An 18757-nucleotide genomic window follows, 5' to 3' on the forward strand; every position below is an offset into this window, starting at 1 on the left:
TTTTTACCAGAAGCACCAGGAAGCCTAAGCCATCTGACTAGATCTTATCCCTAAGAACTATGAGTCAAGATAAACAAAGGCAAAAGGAATTAAAACACATTCCTCCACTATCTATTCCAGAGAGAAAGGCAATCAGCCACCGACTTCAAGGTGATAAGACTCCAAGTCTGGAATAGAAAAAGAGCCAACTATTTTCGGTTCCCTCTTGAACAAAGCTTAGGGTCAAATAGATCTAGGGTGCTGTGCATTATTGTCTTTTCATACTGTCCATTCTGAGTGCATGATGAAAGGGTTTCTTTCTTTTAAGATTTTATTTATTTATTCATGAGAGACAGAGGGTGGGGGGAGGTGCGGAGGCAGAGTGAGGAGCAGGCTCTCCACAGAACCCAGAGCCGGACCCTGGCTCCATCCCAGGACACCAGGATCACCACCTGAGCCGAAGGCAGACGCTTAACTGACTGAGCCACCAAGGCGCCCAATAAAAGGTTTCCTAACACATTGGAAATGTCACCTCTTACTTCAGTAGTCTATAAAAAAAGTGATTTCTTGGTTGTTCTTAAAAAAGAAGGGAAAATCCAATATCCCTGTTTTAGGCTTGATATCACATGAGATGCTACAAAGTTGTCCTAGAGTCTGGAGGTTGCCTCAGGCTTGGCCCTAGTCACCAGTGTTTTGGTTCATTCAGGAATAATTTATCAGTGACTTTTCTTTCCCATCGGCAACACTTGAAGAGAAAGAGAGTATGTTTATCCAGTTCATATTCTTAGAGAAGCCCAAAGATGCTAAGCTACTGGAGGAGGGCTTTCGTGTTAGAGGCACCGACTGTCTCCAAAGATATTCAGAAGCTTCTGGAAGGCGGAAGGAGGAAGGCAGACTGTCACAGAAGTTCTCAACAAGGAGTGATTTTGTCCTCTGCCCTCACTCCCCACTACCCTCATCCCAGACATCCGGCAAAATCTGCAGACATTTTATCTGTCACAGCTTGGGGGGAGTGAGCTACTGACATCTAGTGGGTAGAGAACAAGGTTGCTCTGACCCATCTTATAAAAGCACATCATAGCCCCGCTCATCGTCTGGCCCCAGATGACAACAGCACGGAAGTATCAGCCCTGGGCCAGCCAACTCGGCACTGGCAAATATTGTGAATGCCTCTGTGGCGCCTTCCGGGGAAAAGGAGGGAAAATAAATGTTCACAGAACATACTTACCCTATTTCCTCTGGAATTAGGGCTGCCTGGTGTCCCTTTCTGTCCAGCTCTACCCTAGAAATATAATTGTTTCCCCAAGATCATAAGGCATAAGATTCTGAATAACTACATCGGCATAAAAACTTCATGCACTATTAAAACAGCAGAAGAAATGTGTCATGCTAGAATCTATCTGCATATTAACACTACTGGGTCTGTATCTGTTAGAGAGGCATAGCAACGTGCACTGCTAACTACCAGTTTCCCCATATAATATAACCTGCCAGAAACTTAATAATTTTACCCGTGGAAGTATAACCCACTACAGATGTGTCTTGTTTCAGGAAATAAGGCTGTTCCAAATGTGAACTTAGGGTTGTTATTCAATTATAGAAGGGTTCCATATTTTACTAAGCAATTAATTAGACTTTATGAAAGTCTCAGCTCAGTAACAGAATTAGTTATTCATACATATATAAATAGATTTGTAGATGCTATGTATGTAAAATGGATCCAATTACTTGTCTTCCTTGTTCTCCTTTGGAGCCCTTTTGTCCCTTGATGATACTGTTTTGTCCTGGATTACCCTGGAGGAAGATTTAAAAAGGATTTTAGAACCAAGAAATATTAGCTTTTTTTTTTTTTTTTTCAGATACCATGGCACAATTTTAAAGTAGAAAACTAATTTGGTTTTTTAAAATTATTAACATATAATGTTTTATTTGTTTCAGGGGTACAGGTCTGTGATTCATCAGTCTTACCCAATTCACAGCACTCACCATAGCACATACCCTCCCCAATGTCTATCACCCCACCACCCTACACCTCCTACCCTTCTCCCCTCCAGCAACCCTCAGTTTGTATCCTGAGATTAAGAGTCTTTTATGGTTTGTCTCCTCCTCTGGTTTTATCTTGTGTTAATTTGGGTTAAGTGAGGAAAAATGAGAGAAAATTCTCCATATTTGAAATTCATAGATTTTTGAAAAAATGAAAATAATATTTCCCTAAGTTTGAATGAAGAGGGTTTGGTGACAAATGAAATCTTAAGAGTGTTTGCTAATGACTGTCTGATGAAACCATGATGATTTTCTCTTCTCTGTATTGGCAGCTTCACTGATACACTAGTCCAAACATGCTTACGATACTCCCTTAGAGATGTAATAAGATTCCTTTTTGATCAAGTCTATAAATAGGGAATCTGTAAGATTAGAAGTCCAATAAGTAAAATTGCAAAAATTTCTCCCCAAAATGAACTTGAAAGTCTCAATGTAACATTAAAGATAATTAGGATGGAACCTTAGTTCCCAGTTCCAAATTTCCAATATAATCAGCCAAGGTCAGATGCACACAGATTTTTTTCCATAGCAGTTACTTCTCAGTCAGCAGCTACTACTCCAGATCCCAAGACAGCTTAGCAGGAGACACAAGGGAAAGGAGAGAGGAATTTGGAGCAACTACACAATTCAGAGTCAACTAGACCCAAGTAACTTACAGGATCTCCTGGGAAGCCCTTCTCCCCATATCCCCCAGGGGGACCTCTGGAACCTGGGCTGCCCTGAAAAAAAAAAAAAAAAAAAAAAAAGAATATGAGCTTCTGAGTTAGCTTGTGAGGGTTTTATAATAGTGTTAAAATGTCAAATGTGTGTTTTGGAGGCAAGAAAATTAATCGGACAAAATGATCCATGTTCCTCTCTCCCAGCCAGTTTCCTCAGACTTCTTAGGCAGTACTCAGTGCAGTTTTAGGTCTATGGTCAGAATTATCTATAGGGATGCTGAGCAATGGGAAAGTTCTCATGATCTAGCATAGCACCATCTGACAGAACTTTTCTGCAGTAATAGAAATGCTCTATATTTGCATTGTCTAATATGGTAGTCCCTAGCCACATGTGGCTACTGAGCACATGACATGTGGCTAGGACGAATGAAGAGCAGAATTTTTTATAGTTGCTAATTTGAATTTAAATTGTCATATATTGGGAGTGAGTATTACACTGGACATCGCGGCCAGTCTAGAAACTTTAGATGTTTATAATTAAATTGCCCACTGGAAACCTTCACAGGAGTATTCCACTTGTCACCTCAAAGTCAAGTGTTCCCAACTCAGATTGGCCAAACCAGGGCACTTGAAGGCATTTTGACTGACTCCTCATTTCCTGATTTTCTGGTCACCTAGATCTAGAGATCTTATGTCCTGGAGACAGAACTAGGGTGAGAGAAGCAAGTCACCTAGGGTGCAAAATTTAGGGAGACACACTTTGCATATCTCTGAGAAGGAGTACTTTCTTTCTTTTCTTTTTTTTTTAAGATTTTATTTATTTATTTGACAGAGAGAGATCACAAGTAGGCAGAGAGGCAGGCAGAGAGAGAGGAAGGGAAGCAGGCTCCCCACTGAGCAGAGAGCCCAATGTGGGACTCGATCCCAGGACCCTGAGATCATGACCTAAGCCGAAGGCAGTGGCTTAACCCACTGAGCCATCCAGGCGCCCCAGGAGTACTTTCTTAAATCCTGCACTCTGACTGCTTATTCCAGCCCGGGCCCTGCTATGTCCTTAGTATGTCTTAGGTTTGTTCTCACTGATGTTGCTTTACTTGAAGGCTTCATCACTTCTCACCTTGATTATTCCAGATTCTCTCATCTATGCCTTGTATCTATGTCATCTCTGACACATCCTCCACACCACTGCCAAGTAATAGTTCTAATATGCAAATTCATGTGTGGTCCCTGTACTTAAAATCTTTCAAAGACACCTGATTGCCTAATGGTTAAAGGCCCAAGCCCTCCACATGGCCCACCAGTGCCTTCCCAATCTCTTCCCACTATGTCTAGAACCTCACCTCCATCTACCTGTACTCTGATGTTCGACTTGCAGTGCCCCCAAGCCTCCATGTCTTTGCTTATGCTGTTCCCTCTGTCTGGAATGCCTTTCCTCCATGTCTTGCTAATGCCTCTCATCTTCAGCTCAGGGATCATTTCCTCTAGGAAGTCTTCCTGGACTTCCTCCCTACCCTGCTGAGTTAGGTGCCCTTCTTTGGGCCAACATGGCCTCAAACACATTCTGCACTGTCTTTGGCTATTAATATGTCAGTCTTCTAATGTCCCAGGATCCTTGAGGACAAGGACGTGTGGTTCATCTCTGAATCTTCAAAATAACCCAGTGCTTGGCACATGCCAGGTATTCAAAAATATTAGACGAATAAATGGATCAGAACATAAAAACAGAGCTGCCTAGAACCAGGTAGGCACATGTTAATATGGATTGAATTGAATATAAGATAAAAAAATATTTCACTGTGATTTGCTACAGTGAGGTCATCAAAATAATTCTGTATTTTTCTCTTGCTTTTTATGTTGTTTTCTTTTTTTCCCCTGATGCAATAAAGAGAACATGGAAGCCATTGACAGGCAAAAACACTCATTTTCAGATTTCTGAGGAACACGCCCATAGAAGAACCTTGTATGCCTTGACTCCCTCTCTCTGGAATTTCTCAAAATTCCCAAATGGGAACGTAGCATCTACTCAGGGGTAGCAGGACTTCACCGCATGGTCAGGTCAGCTGTCACACTTCTCCCCACAAAGCACTGGCGTACATCAGTTAAGACTGTCCCTGTTACCAAATTCTTCTTCTTTGATGTATTGCAAGTGTTACCTGAGATCCTGGATCACCTTTTTCTCCCTTTTCCCCAGGAAATCCATGAAAGCCCTAAAGGAAGTCAAGGAAAACAAAATTCCCATTTAAAAGAAATACATCAACCTCCTGACCATGTTATGATACCTGAAGCATGGCTTACCTCTTCCCCATCCAGTCCGTCAACCCCATCCTCTCCTTGTTCTCCCTGAGGGACAACGGGAGTGCATTCAGGTCAGAGGAGGGCTCATGCCACATGCTTAATGGGAAGTCGGGAAATCGAATGGGACTGAGAAGACAACTACAGTACCTTACTTCCAGAAAATCCTCTGGTTCCCTGTAAAAGACGAAATCTCTCTCACTGACACATCAAAGACAGCAGTTGGGTTCACAGACTGTTGGAGCAGGCAGCGGCTGCCTCCCTAAAGAAGCGATTGTGTTTAATTGCTTCTGGCTCTCTATGCACAAACGGATGATAGAGGGATTGAATGAAGGCTCTGAACTCATTGAGATTTCTAAGAAGTCAAATTAGTCTGCAGGTGAGGCATATGGAATTGGAGAAAGGCAATGGGGGGCATGGAAGAGAGAAAGGGAGGGAGAGAAGGAGAAGAGACAGCAGAGCATGTTGCAGGGAATTCAAAATCCCGTTTCTAGCATAGCCTCACCTTTTGACCCTGCTCCCCTGGACATCCTGCAATCCCTTTATCTCCTGGGGGTCCAATATCTCCTCGTCTTCCCTACGAAAAGGCAGCCAAACAGGTAAAACAGGTGACCACGGTGACTCTTTTGTCAAAAGTTGCCAGCAGTTTGCCCTTTAAGAGTGAAGCTCTTACTTCTGCAAATGCATTCATTTACCTCTGGTTCTCCCCGCTACTCAACACGTCTTCCCCGTCAACCTTCAGGGCCTCCTTACAGACCCAAGATCCCAGGAGGTGCAGGAGGAGCCCAGTTGCTTCACTGTCCTCAGCAGACAGCACAGCCAAACGTTCGGAAGTCGCGTCACATTCCAGCCCCCTTTCAAAGACTCCAGTAATACATGTTGGCCCCGGCATGGTAGCCAAGGTCCCAGGGCTGCCCTGGAGAAGCCAGCACAGCTGATGGTACTGAAGCCAGCTGGTCCCGGGGGACCGGAGCTGAGTATCAGAAGCCATTGATGGGATGGGCCACTGCTACCAGAACTCAAAGATGGGAAGTGCCAGTGCTCATGGAAAGGACCACCAGGGGAAAGAGTCCCAAAGTCAGACCATCCACGGGGAAGAGTGCTCAAGGTCAGGGGTGTGTGCGCCTCCCATCAATCCTGTTTCTCCCAGGAAATATTTAAACACAGGAAAATGCTAAGTAAAATGAATTTCCAGAGCAAAGAAATGTGGTGCTCCTTAAAGACAGAAATCCCCCCACTCTCTCTTTACCCAATTATGTCCCTCGTGCCTGGCTCAGTCAGATCTGGCTGTAAAGTGGTGCTTAGGGTTTGCTGTTTGGATAAATAGTTTAGCAAGGAGTTTGGTTATTTCCTCCCTGGTAGTTTAGGGGAGAAGGGATCTTCCTTCCTCCTGCTTTGTTTCCTTTATTCTGGAGGTTACTCCCAGGAAAGTAGGAGGCCTCACTCATGGTCACACAACACTGAGAGGTACTGAACATCGTGACCTCCTGGGGATGGGACTGTCAGCCAGATGTGGGCTTGTGGCCAGACACTCACACGCAAAGTCCTCTATGCTGCGTCGGTGGACTCTAAGACCCTTCTGCAGGTATGGGGTAGGTGGGTTAGGGCACTCCCCTTTGTGGTCATTTTGTAAACTAGGTCAACACTAGAGTCTTAGAGGAACGTTATCTCTCTATAGATCAGGAGACTGAGAATCTGGAAGTTAAGTGTCTTGCTAGGGTTTCTTGTCTAGGTCAGCCCTTGGCTGTCTAACTGAGCTTATGCTTTTAATTATACCTGCCCAGGCATGATATAATTTTGTTTTAAATATTGCTGCCCTGGTGGAGAGCTAGCTCGATTCTAAGGGGATGGAGATGCAGGTTGGATGCTTCCTGAACTTTCCCCACCCCAAACAGAGCCACTCAAGTATTTCAGTTCCTTCCAATCTATCCTTAAAATTTGACTGATGAACCATGTGAGAGTTCTGGTTTAAGGGTCAAAGACTGAGATTAGAAAACCTCTGTGTTACATGGACCCATGAAGCCGTGCTTTTCCACGCACTAAGCACTGAGCTCCAGGTCTGAAGACAGCCCCTCACTAGTAGTCAGCCCTACTGCACCCTGCACAGGGGAGACAGGACCATGCCCTCCTCCCTGCCACTGATAAAAATATGCCAGGCAACATGTAGGCAAGCCTGCTCCCTCCTTTCCTGCAAAAGTGGATTTGGTGAGTTCATGTTCCAGATCAATAAAAGGGGCAAAGGAGAAACCCATTTTCTTCCAAATCCACCAAAATACCCCACAGAAACAAACCCTTTCTGAAGGAACATAAAGCTGTCCATGCAAAAGAAAATCATTGCTTGTGTTGGGGGGGGAGGGTCAGGAAAACTTACGGGGTCTCCGTCCTCTCCCCTGTGTCCTCTGCTGCCTTTCAGACCTGGAAAACCCTGGGAGGAAAGAGGAAAATACATTTCAGTCGGCTTCCTTCAATCTGGACTTATGAAATCATTGGACAATTGCCTCCTTTCAACTTGGTCACAGTGTTGCAGGGGTGGCTGTGAGTCTGGGGGAGAATCTGACAACTCCACACTCCTGCTGGAGTCTGACCTGTGGAGCTGACTTTGCAGCTTAGGGTGTCTGGGGCGTTCCTACGCCTAAGAGGCTGCGTGGTAGGCAGCTGTAGCCACTACAACTCTCCTAGAAGGCAAATCGATCACATTTCCAGAGAGATCATTTTATTTCCTTTTGCTTTTCTGAGAGCTCAAGGGAAAAGAAGCACTCCTCCCAGCGAGGTTACATATATTTCAGTGGCGATCATCGTTTCCTCTGCCACGTGGGTGTAACTGCCTTTTGTGGCTTATTTATGGCAAAGATTGCTTTCCTCACCGTGAAACAGAGGTCCCGGCTCTCTGCTCAGTACACCTGGGGACTGTGCTCTTGGAATGTAACTCTAAGACTGACCAGAGCCAAGTGAGGGGAGAGGAAACTGTGCTGAACAAAGTATCGTAACTCAGTAAAATGGCCAAGATCATGTACCCACGGATAGACAGTGCAGAACTTATTAGTAAGTATTTGCTCTCTTAAAAAAAAAAAAGACTCCTTTACTTATGATATCTAAACTGCATTTGAAAAAGTGCATAAAATAAATAAAATCTAAAGGTATGGTTTAATTATCATAAAGTGAATGTCCATGTAGCCACCACCATGACCAAGAAACAGGACACAGCCTCGCCGCCCTCCCCCAACCCCCGCCAATGCCAAGCACTCCCACCGACACCCCAGGGGACACACTCTTAGCTTTTATGACAATACTTTCTTGCCTTTTCTTATACTTCACTACTGAATTATTTATCCCTAGACATGATTGGTTAGTTTTGCTTGCTTTCAAACTTTTTATAAATGGAATCATACTGTATGTATTCTTTTGCATTTTGCTTTTTTTTTTGCCATTACTGTATTTATAACACATATTCATGTTGTTTTATGTACCTGTGGTTCATTCATCCTCATCACCTTAGAGCGTTCCATTAGCAAAGACACTGTGTCATATTTATTTACGTTATTTTGTAATGGATCTTCTAGAATTTGTTTTTTAAAGGGCTGTTAATCTGCAATGCCTTGCTCTTTTTGTGGTTCAATTTCACTCATTGCTGATGAACTACAGCCTTCCCCATGGTCTCCAGCACCTCTTGCGCTCCTCAAAGTGTTCAAAGCAGGTGTAAAAGTACAAATGACAAAACCAAGGAGCATTGTCATGAAGGATATGGAGGAAAAATGGGAGTTATTCTTAACAGCAGTATCCAAAGTGAGCCTTTTGAACTGGCCTCCTACACCTCAGAAGTCGCATGAAATAAATGTCTGAGGCAATTACATCAGCATTGAGAGAAGCCTGCAAAGTGCACCGCGTGGCCTCAGTCCCACCCACCAAATCAAGGCACACTGGGTAAAATAGTTTCACAACTGAATGGCACCTTCGTGGCTTGCAGTCCTTGGGATCCACGAGGACCTGGATCCCCCAAACACTTGCAAAATGTGCAGCAGCAAGTCTTCTCTGCAATGTTTCCCTAGAAAAGCAAACTTGAGTGAGCAACAATGGTCAGGAACTTCTGGGCATTAAGAACTGCATTCAGAGATCCCAAGGCACCGCCTACACAGCTATCCTCTCTCTTTGGGGGAGGGGCTGCAGAGGATCAGTGGGGCTCTTTGGCTTCACACTGAGAACGGGACACTGAGCTAGCAACTGCGACACAACATCCCCTCTCCCCGAAAATGATCTCTCTATAGAAAGGGCACCTGCCCCACAGATGACCACAGACCAAGTTTGCACGAGACTGCTTGGCTCATCCTTGACAGACTGCAGCATAAACTGCTGGGAGCTTTTCTATGTGACTAGGGGTTGGTTGTTTTTGTTGTTGTTGTTGTTGATTTTAATGCCCGTGCCTTCATTTGGTGAGGTGATAAAGGAAGGAAGGACAGGGGCACCTGGGTGGCTCAGTGGGTTAAGCCTCTGCCTTCAGCTCAGGTCATGATCTCAGGGTCCTGGGATCAAGCCCCACATCGAGCTCTCTGCTCAACAGGGAGCCTGCTTCCCCCCCTCTCTCTACTTGCCTCTCTATCTACTTGTGATCTATCTCTATATATCAAATAAATAAAATCTTTAAAAAAAAAAAAAAGGAAGGAAGGACACACAAAAACAAAAATAATGCTGCTCTGGTCTTTCACAATTTTTCATCTACTAAAGACCATGCACTTTAGTTAGTGGGGCAAGCAAGGAGGTCTCTAGAAATACTCAACAAAATTCCAATTTCATTCTGATGGCCTTTTGAATAACTGCATTTCTGCTCCACAACTCACCAGGTACTGTGACAGCCTCTTGCCCAGATCTCTCATGCCAATGGTCAGGTGAGTACTGTAACCAAATCCCTTTCCAAATTCAAAGCTGGAAAACTCATCGTGGGCAGTCGTATTTAGGGACACCACCAGCAGAGCATCAAGTCCTGGTCAGTAAACGTAAGAGATTCGAACCAAAGGAGTTGCACGTGAAAGAGAAGAAAACCTGTTGTATTTCTACTCGGCGAGTGACGTTCAGAGAATCAGAAAAGGGAAAAGGAAACATACGAAGAGGCAGGACTCTTGACTTATGAAGAACCAAACAGGCTTGCTTGCTTGTTTAGACTTCAAACCCAATAGTAAAACAATAGCACTAAACTGTGTTTAACGCCTCACCACCAAGTTTTGATAGATGCAATTCTTAGGTATTTGAAAGCAACTTTTAAGAAAGAGCATTGTTATCAGGGAACTATAAATCAAAACCACAGTGAACCTCACACCAGTCAGGTGGCCAAAATTAACCTGTCAGGAAATGACGGGTGTTGGAGAGAATGTGGAGAAAGGGGAACCCTCCTACACTGTTGGTGGGAATGCAAGCTGGTGCAGCCACTCTGAAAAACAGTATGGAGGTTCCTCAAGATGTTAAGAATAGAGCTACCCTATGACCCAGCAATTGCACTACTGGGCATTTACCCCAAAGATACAAATGTAGTGATCCAAAGGGGCACCTGCACCCCAATGTTTATAGCAACAGTGTCCAAAGTGGCCAAACTATGGAAAGAGCCTAGTTGAACAGGATAAAGAAGATGTGGTATATATACACACATGCAATGGAATACTATGCAGCCATTAAAAATACAAAATCTTGTCATTTGCAACAACATGGATGGAACTAGAGGATATTATGCTAAGTGAATTAAGTCAATCAGAGAAAGACAATTATCATATGATTTCACTAATAGGAGGACTCTGAGAAACAAGACAGAGGATCATAGGGGAAGGGAGGGAAAAATGAAACAAGATGAAACCAGAGAGGGAGTCAAAACATGAGAGACTCTTAATATCAGGAAACAAACTGAGGGAAGGGGGTGGGAGGGATAAGGTGGCTGGGGGATGGACACTAGGGTGAGTATGTGCTATGGTGAGTGCTGTGAATTGTGTAAGACTGATGATTCATAGACCTGTACCCCTGAAACAAATAATACAGTATATGTTAATAAAAATAAATAGGTAGGTAGGTAGATAGATAGATAGGGCATTGTTTATCTTCAGAGGTTTTCTGAATTTTTCTGAATGTAATTTAATAATAGTTCTCAAAGTCATCTCCATGGCTGAACACCCCCGGGGGCCCAGGCCCAGCGAGCCTGAGGAAAGCCCAGGGTAAACTCCTGACCATAGCCAGTACTCCATTTATTCATTCATTCACTCACTCATTAATTTGCTCACTAGTCCATTTGTTCCACTTATCCTTTCATTAAACAAATATTTGCTTATTAGAAGCCTATTGTGTATTAATCACTATACCAGGGACACAAGATGAGTAGGAGAGACACACTCTGTCCCTTCACAGAAGTCCAGTCCAATGGAAAAGGTAGACAAGAATCAGATGGCTGCTCTGAGAAGTGGTAATTGTCCTGAGAAGGAATGGCAAGGTGCTTTGAAGGCCTAAAGGAGAAGCTCCCAACTTGGTCTTAGAAAGTCATGGAAGGTTTCTGGGAGATACCTGCACTGATCCTGAAGGACAAATGGAAGCTGGTCAAGGTAGAGAACCAGAGACAGAAAGTGGAGAAGGACTGGGAGAGTTCTAGGTAGAAGAAAAGTGTATGCCAGGAATGGGGGCCTGAGGGACTGAGGCGGGAGGTCTGCTGAAGGAAGAAGGGGATGGCTCTGTATGCCAGAGATGTTGAGTGTGGGGAGTGAGGGAAGGTCAGAGTGGGGAGAGGACCCAGATCCTATAAAGGACCAGAGGTAGTACTAAGGAACGTGATGTGCTCAGAACAGTGGGAAAAGAGGACAATATAACCCAGCAATCAAGCAGAAAATTTTGTGGCCTCTAGGGAGGTTGCCCATGGACACTAAACCCCAGAAACCAGTGTGGGTCTATACCCAGAAAGTCTCAAACAATACAGCTCATCTGACAATAAGTGGAGCCTCATGTCACTGCATAAGACTCTCCAAACTTCTGCAGTTAGCTTCCAGCTTGGTCTGAAACTAGGACGAGGGATAGGGGTTGTATACTAAGAAATGCTTTTCAAGATCTATGTGGCTTTTACATGGATAATCAGAAACAGTAGGGAGTGTCCTAGGTCAAGAGCCCTGGAACCATAATCTAAGAGAAGAATTTGTGTGTGCAGGGTTTATTGAAGGAGAAAGAGGTAGAGGAAGGGGTGGGGGAAGTTGTGAGCAAGAATGTGTCTCAGTAAAGTCTTCACCTTGATAGGACTCATGAAGGACTCTGGTGTGTAAACTGTATTAGAGTTGACCCACTTGAGGAAGGGTGCTATGTTTTTTATCCCTATATCAATTGTTCCCCTTCCATTTCCAGGTGGGACATTCTATAAACCCACCCCCCCACTCCAAGGTAATGGTTCAGATAAGCCAAGGACACATGACTGTAGAAGAGCACAGGTAAATGTACATGGCTGTGGCATCTGCAGTATCTGGGGGATAAGCATACAGGCTGGCCAAGGGGGTTTGGGAAGGCACCAACAGCATCTGCTTCCAATGGCCAGACAGATCCCAAGATCTACCACACCTGAGTAAGAAGGGACTCGTTAGCACATTCTGTGTTGCACCACTTAAATTTTCAATTCTGTACCTGCTGCTCTGAGCCTGTCTGATTGATCTTCAAGCATTATCTCGCTTTCACCCCCAAGACCATCTGAAAAGATGAGTAGAACCTAGAGGAAGAGAAAAGCAGAGGATGAAATGATGTGAAAATGAAACATATAATTGGGGAGGACGAAACAAATGAAAGAATGCAGAGATGGGAGACTGAATGTGACAAGAGTACCTGTCCATTGGATTTAGATCTATCATTAAAGGTCTCCCACAGCGACTGCAGGAACTGTGCATTCAGATGAGTTGGCCCATTGACATTGACTTGCAGCAGGCTGTCAAATATTGCTCTCCGGTAGAGTTGGAACTTGGGAAGGTCATTGTTCACCTTGAAGGCCACCTTCACCTGCACCTCTGTGCCTGCCCCACAGCTGACCCTCCCGATGGAGGTGATGTCCTCTAAGATGCTTGGGAGGTAGGATTCCAGCCGGGGGTGGCCATAGAACAACGGCTGCCCCAGCAGGTGAGTAGAAATGTCAAACCCGACCACTATGTCCATAAAGCAATCTGGAGACCAAGAGAAATGAGGCCAGATTAATGAGTAGACAAGAGTAAGGAAGAGCAGAGCAGGTCATGGCATGGCTCAGGACTGGAGGGTCCCTAGTACCCAGTGTTCAAGAAGGAAGACATTGGCTGCTTGCTCAACACAGGTATCTCCTCTCTCCTCTTACAAATATTTCAAGTTCCAATCATGGTTTAGCCTCATTTTCGGTGGCTGTGTGTGTGTGTGTATGTGTGTGTGCACACATGCATATTTTTTCTCTTAATGATGACATATGATGGTTCATATAATCATAACATTTTAAGTATTTAAAATATCCTTAGGGATTATTAAATCCAGAGGTCACAAACGTAAAGGGCTACAAAAGCTGGGTGGATAATGTAAAGGAGTTAGATGGACAGAGAGCAAAGAGAATGGAAGGGGAACAACAACCCCGTCTGTTCACTACTCAATTCCCACTGAGAGTAGCCATGCGGGAGATGGGTCTGGTGTAATCAGATTGCCTTTCTTTTTCCCAAGGAAAGCCTGAAATCTCCATTTTTCATGTGCAACTTTCAGTTTGAGAAAGTTGTCAACTAATTTTAACAAGTTGTCCACACTATACAGGACCAATACAACTCAGCTGTAAGTTGCCATTTGGTCACTTCTGACCCTGCCTGATTGCTCATTTCATCATGAAGGAAATCATGATGCCTGGAAGTTGTTACTACTGCACCAGAGCAAGAACCCTGGCTTTCGGGTTCCAGTGCTGGTGCCCTTTCCACCCCTGTAATCTGCTTCCAGCTGAGCACCCCAAATGGGGTACAGACCATCTGGAGAGCTTGGAAAGACCAAACCATTCTGTGAAAGAAGTGGCTTCCGTCATGACTCCAGAAACAGAAGCACACCGAGGAATTTCTGCATGTTGTACAAATTACACAAAATGTTATATCCTGAGATGTCATCCTCCCAACTCCCAGCCCAAATGTACAGAACCTGAGTCCTACATGGTGACTCTCACCTGAAATGAATAGTGACCTCCCCATCAGATGGCTCATTGCTGTCCCCTCATTTCTTTCCCTTTCTCCCCTCTTGACTCACTTACCTCCTGGCCTTTATAGCCATTGGTTTTTTGACTTCTGGGAATCAAATAATCACTAAGGGCAAATTCAAATCTTTCCTATGTTATGATTATACAAATGCCATCATTAAAAGCAGAAGGAAATACGCACACACATAGGTTCAAGCAGACACACAACACAGAGATACACACAGGAACACGGAGTCCCTTACAAGACGGTTTGACAACGTTAAAATAGTAAAGCTGCCAACCAGCCTAAGTCTGTTTCACTTACTTCCCACGGGACACAAGGCATTATTCTAGGCCTGCCACAAGTGGAGGGGGGCAGAAACATGAGACTGACTTTCGGTGGTAAGAGAGGCACAAAGCCTGGCTTGCAGTGAGGGGTCAGGGCTGACCAGAGGACACAACCCAGGACCTCTTCCAGCCTCTGCACCTTTTTCCTCATCTCTGAGGGAGGCTAGCTAATCCCAAGCTTCCTGGAAACAGAGGAGAGGTCTGATCTCACCGAGCACTCTTCAAAAAATATGTTCAGCTACAGCTAGCCGCCAGGACATCTTGGGGAAATGAAGCCCCAGGAAGGCGGCAGTTAAATAAAAAACAAATACAGAGCAAGGGGAAGCACTTACTGGTAGTCCCGCAGCTCTGGCAGATTTCACGAACCATTCTTTTTTTCGTATCCACATCCATTAATGTATTAAAGTCTTTGAGGGTGATTATTTTTCTAGAATCGCCTGTCATTGGCAGAAGTTGCTCCTTATGAACATCCCCTATGCCCCAAACCAGGACACAAATTCCGAGGTTTCTCAGGACTTTCACTTCATCAGCCACATTGTAATAGGGATCCCTGGATGTGATGACAACCAAAGTCTGAGGGACACCAGCATTTCTCCTCCCACCGGAAGATGGATCGAACATGACTTTCACTTTTTTAAGGGCCAGGTCAATTCGCGGAAACCCGTTGCTCTTGGTGATGGTTTGAATTTGAGTCTTCAGCTTCGGTATTGTCAGAGAGTTTTTCAACTCAATAATTTTCTGGAAGCCACTCCCAAATTGAGCCAACCCGATTTTTATTCTCTGGTTCTGAAGGTTAAAATTATCAATTAAGTCTGACACAAAAGTTGTCATGGTAACAAACTCTGAGTGGGAGACCATGTCAGAGCTATCAAAAAAGAAAACCACATCGGCTTCTTGAATGTCACATGCTGCAATTGGGAAAAACAAAACAATTATTTTCCTCACGAATTATTCTAAATTTTCCCTTTCCTCAAATTCTTCAATTGCTTTACTAAATCCCCACATTAGTAGCAAATTGAGATAAGTCAACAGAAGAGAGAATTACCGGTTGGCCTTCAAGAAGGAAAAACAGTGGGAAGGAGAAAGATAATAGACTTTGCTTCAAATTTTAATATTTATGTGATTCATTCGAAAAGACAGTGAAAGTTGCTCAGAGAAAGAAGTTTGAATAGATTGAATAAGTTCATTAAAAAGTAATTGCAAAGGCTAGAAATCCCTTCGACACAAACTGGAAGGTTCACCGACGTCAAGGCAATGGTACCCATGTATTATGATTAGTATTCCTGTTACTATTAATGCTACCACTTTACATTTGTGTTGAGAATTACCATTTTAAAAAATGTTTTTGTCACACAGTAACTTAATATTCATGATCATGTTATAAGGAGTTAATCTAATTTGATAGATACAGAAATGGAATTCAGAGGTTAAGTAACTTGCCTAAGAATACACAATTGTTATGCAGTGGAGCAGGTACCTGGACCACGTCATTCTTTTTATCTTTAAATCAGTATTCTTTTCTGCTGCGGTTTTTTATAATATCATAACCCAAATATTAAAATGCAAGGGGACAAGTGCTAATAGCTAATAAAGAGGGCAAAGGGTCATCTCCCTGAAATCCAAGGTGAAATGTCCCAAACACAGGGATAATATTCTACCCTCAGTTCCAGTCAAATGCAATGGCTGGGATAGGGACAACACGAAGGTGATTAGTAAAGGCAGTTGAGAACAAAGAATGCCTGCTGTCACATAATTCTTTCTAAGGGTTATCTGCCCAGATAGACCTTCAAGGAAGGATTTGTTGCCAGTTGTGGGAATGTGGTCAACAGAGGGCCTCAGACTGTCAGCTCCTTCATGGTTAGCCTCACTGCAAAGAGAGGTCTTGCAAAAGACCATGACCTTTTAGGGAAGCCCATATCCGGGGACTAAGTAGGAAGGGGACATAACCACCCAGTCATCTTAGTCTGATGCTGGACAACACTGATGGGCAATATACACCCCAGAGCTCTTTGCCAGGTTTGGAGCTTTGTCAAGCATGCCTTACTGTGCAACTTCTTCTGCCCATCCTACTTTCCGTCACAGGGTGTGGATCCCTAATAAACACCATGTATCCTAGACTCTGCCTCAGTATCTGCCTCCAAAAGGTAGGCATGGGAGATGAGAATAAAACAGACTCCATCTTTGTAGGAAAAGACTGTAGTCCTGGTGATGTAGTAGATTTGGTGGGGACCCAGTGATAAACAGGAGGCCATGCCTGCCCAAGGAAATCAGTCTTGTGACGGCTATAGATAAAAAAAAAATAGCAAATATGTGTTCGGTGCTACCACCAGGAGAAATAGAAGGTGCAGAATCAGGGATACCCACTGGGATCACTGTCAGGTATTGGGTCAGGAAATAGGCAAACAAAGGCTGAAATGTGAAACACTAGATACAGTGTGGGAAAATGGGCTGGTGTATTCGTGGTGGGTAGAATGCTGTGTACAAAGATGCAGAGGTATTTCAGATTGACAGGAGAGATTGTAAAGTGGGGAGGGCAACAGATGAGGTCGGGGATATGGACAAGGTTAGATGGAACTCAGGAATTCAGAAACTATAAACTGTAAGCAAAGCAGTGACATAATCTAGTGTGTGTTAGGAGGATCACTCAGTGCTCAGAATGGACTAGAAGGTGGCAAGACGAAAGGCAAGAAGACCAAATTTTAGGGTGGGAGTCCAGGGACAGGCTAGAACAGGCAGAATTGAAAAGGTCCTGCTGCCTTGGGAAAAGTCACAATTTTTATTAAAGATAATACCATCATTCAGTATCTGAAACCAAGGAAATGAATTCATTGCTCACTTTGAGCCCAGATGGCCAATCTTACACTTTCCTCAAGTGGGATGCCTGTGGCCATCCCTAACCCACTGGTATCTCGTGGAATCCACTTACGTCCCTTCCCTCCCTATTCCTACCCACCAGCCTCTACTACTCCATATTGAACTCCCATATCCTTTTGTCTGTATTAATGGACCATATCTAGAAAAACACACAGACTACTTCAACTTCAAATGGCCCAAGAGAATGTCTATAATCCCATTTAGACTGTCTTAGATCTCTGAAGACATAAGTCTATCTGTGAAACCATGCAACTCTGAGTCTGGCCTGCAACTGGTATTCAGTGGTTGCATTGAGACCATTAATGGAATAGCACAAGAGGCCCTGAAATGGGGTAAAGTCAGTATGATCCCAGGTAGAATTCCTTTCTGCCAAGAAAAAGGCAGCAGGGTAGTAATACCTCAAAGAACATTTCCGAAACCTTCTTCCATAAGCTCTTCAGTGGATCCTGTCATGGAAAGGCAACTTTCAGATCTTGTTCAATCAATGCATTTCTTTTAGAAATAAGAAAACAGCCCGAGCAGAGAAAGATTCAGCCCATGACATCGAGGTAATGGGAAGCCAAGATTTAATTTATTTTTTTCTTAACCTTCTATTGCTACCCCCCACAGAAACTTCAAAAATCACAACTTACGCTCATGGGCACTGGTACACATTCTTTCTTGCAGAGGCAGGTAAATATCTTTCAGTTTGTTGAAATTATCTACATGGAAAGTATGGTTTTTATTCCCTGCCATAGCCTCAAGTTCAAGTTGCTTGGCCTTTCCTACACCCACTGCGTAGATATCGATGCCTTTGTTTCTCAATTTCAGTGCTGTGTCATTGAGCGAATTTCGGTCATCGGACTCGCCATCAGTGATGATGATCAGCATCTGCTTCACATTTTGCTGGCTACGGCTGCCATGTTCTTCCGTGAACATTATGTTTGTGTGATTAAGAGCCCTGGCAGTAAAGGTACGCCCTCCAGTGTCCCTGCGCCTCCTCAGGTGTTCAATGACTGCAGATCTGTTTGAGTATTTCCCAAGGTGGAAAAGAACCTCAGGATACTCTGAGTATTTGAGAGCTCCAATCCGAACTCGGTCACTGCCAACATCTGCTTTCTTCACCAAATGGATAGTTAGATCCATCATGCTTTCTTGCTCTTCTGTATTTATGCTACCTGAATGGTCCAGCACAAACACAATGTCCAACACTTTAATATTTTTGCAATCTGAAAGAGAAAGAAAGCAGGCATCACAATCTTTCTGCAGTGTATTCTACACAGACAGCTGAGAAGGGCGAGTAAGCGAACGTCTGCCATGAACCTACTATGGGCCAGACATTGCTTCTCACTTGTTAGATGTGGCTGTTGCCATTTTACAGAGTGAGAAACTGAGGCTTGGTGATGCACAACTTGCCCAGATCATG

The 18757-nt window shown here is 44.0% G+C and overlaps 1 protein-coding gene across 6 annotated transcripts in view; it reads right to left on the minus strand.

Moving 5' to 3' along the window:
• COL6A5 (collagen type VI alpha 5 chain) overlaps positions 1–18757 on the minus strand; it is a 145669-nt gene that overhangs the window by 57920 nt on the left and 68992 nt on the right. For all 6 annotated transcript variants that reach the window (XM_046002243.1, XM_046002242.1, XM_046002244.1 and 3 more), the window contains exons 7-20: positions 17985–18560; positions 14811–15386; positions 12795–13126; positions 12600–12681; positions 9806–9948; positions 8923–9015; positions 7345–7398; positions 5479–5550; positions 5124–5150; positions 4977–5021; positions 4835–4888; positions 2679–2741; positions 1708–1773; positions 1208–1261 (exon numbers count right to left, since the gene is read on the minus strand). In XM_046002243.1, the coding sequence (XP_045858199.1) occupies positions 1208–1261; positions 1708–1773; positions 2679–2741; positions 4835–4888; positions 4977–5021; positions 5124–5150; positions 5479–5550; positions 7345–7398; positions 8923–9015; positions 9806–9948; positions 12600–12681; positions 12795–13126; positions 14811–15386; positions 17985–18560 (2237 nt within the window). The remainder of the gene's footprint in view (positions 1–1207; positions 1262–1707; positions 1774–2678; positions 2742–4834; positions 4889–4976; positions 5022–5123; positions 5151–5478; positions 5551–7344; positions 7399–8922; positions 9016–9805; positions 9949–12599; positions 12682–12794; positions 13127–14810; positions 15387–17984; positions 18561–18757) is intronic.

This window comes from Meles meles, chromosome 4, assembly GCF_922984935.1.
Source record: "Meles meles chromosome 4, mMelMel3.1 paternal haplotype, whole genome shotgun sequence".
Classification (NCBI taxonomy): Eukaryota; Metazoa; Chordata; class Mammalia; order Carnivora; family Mustelidae; genus Meles; species Meles meles.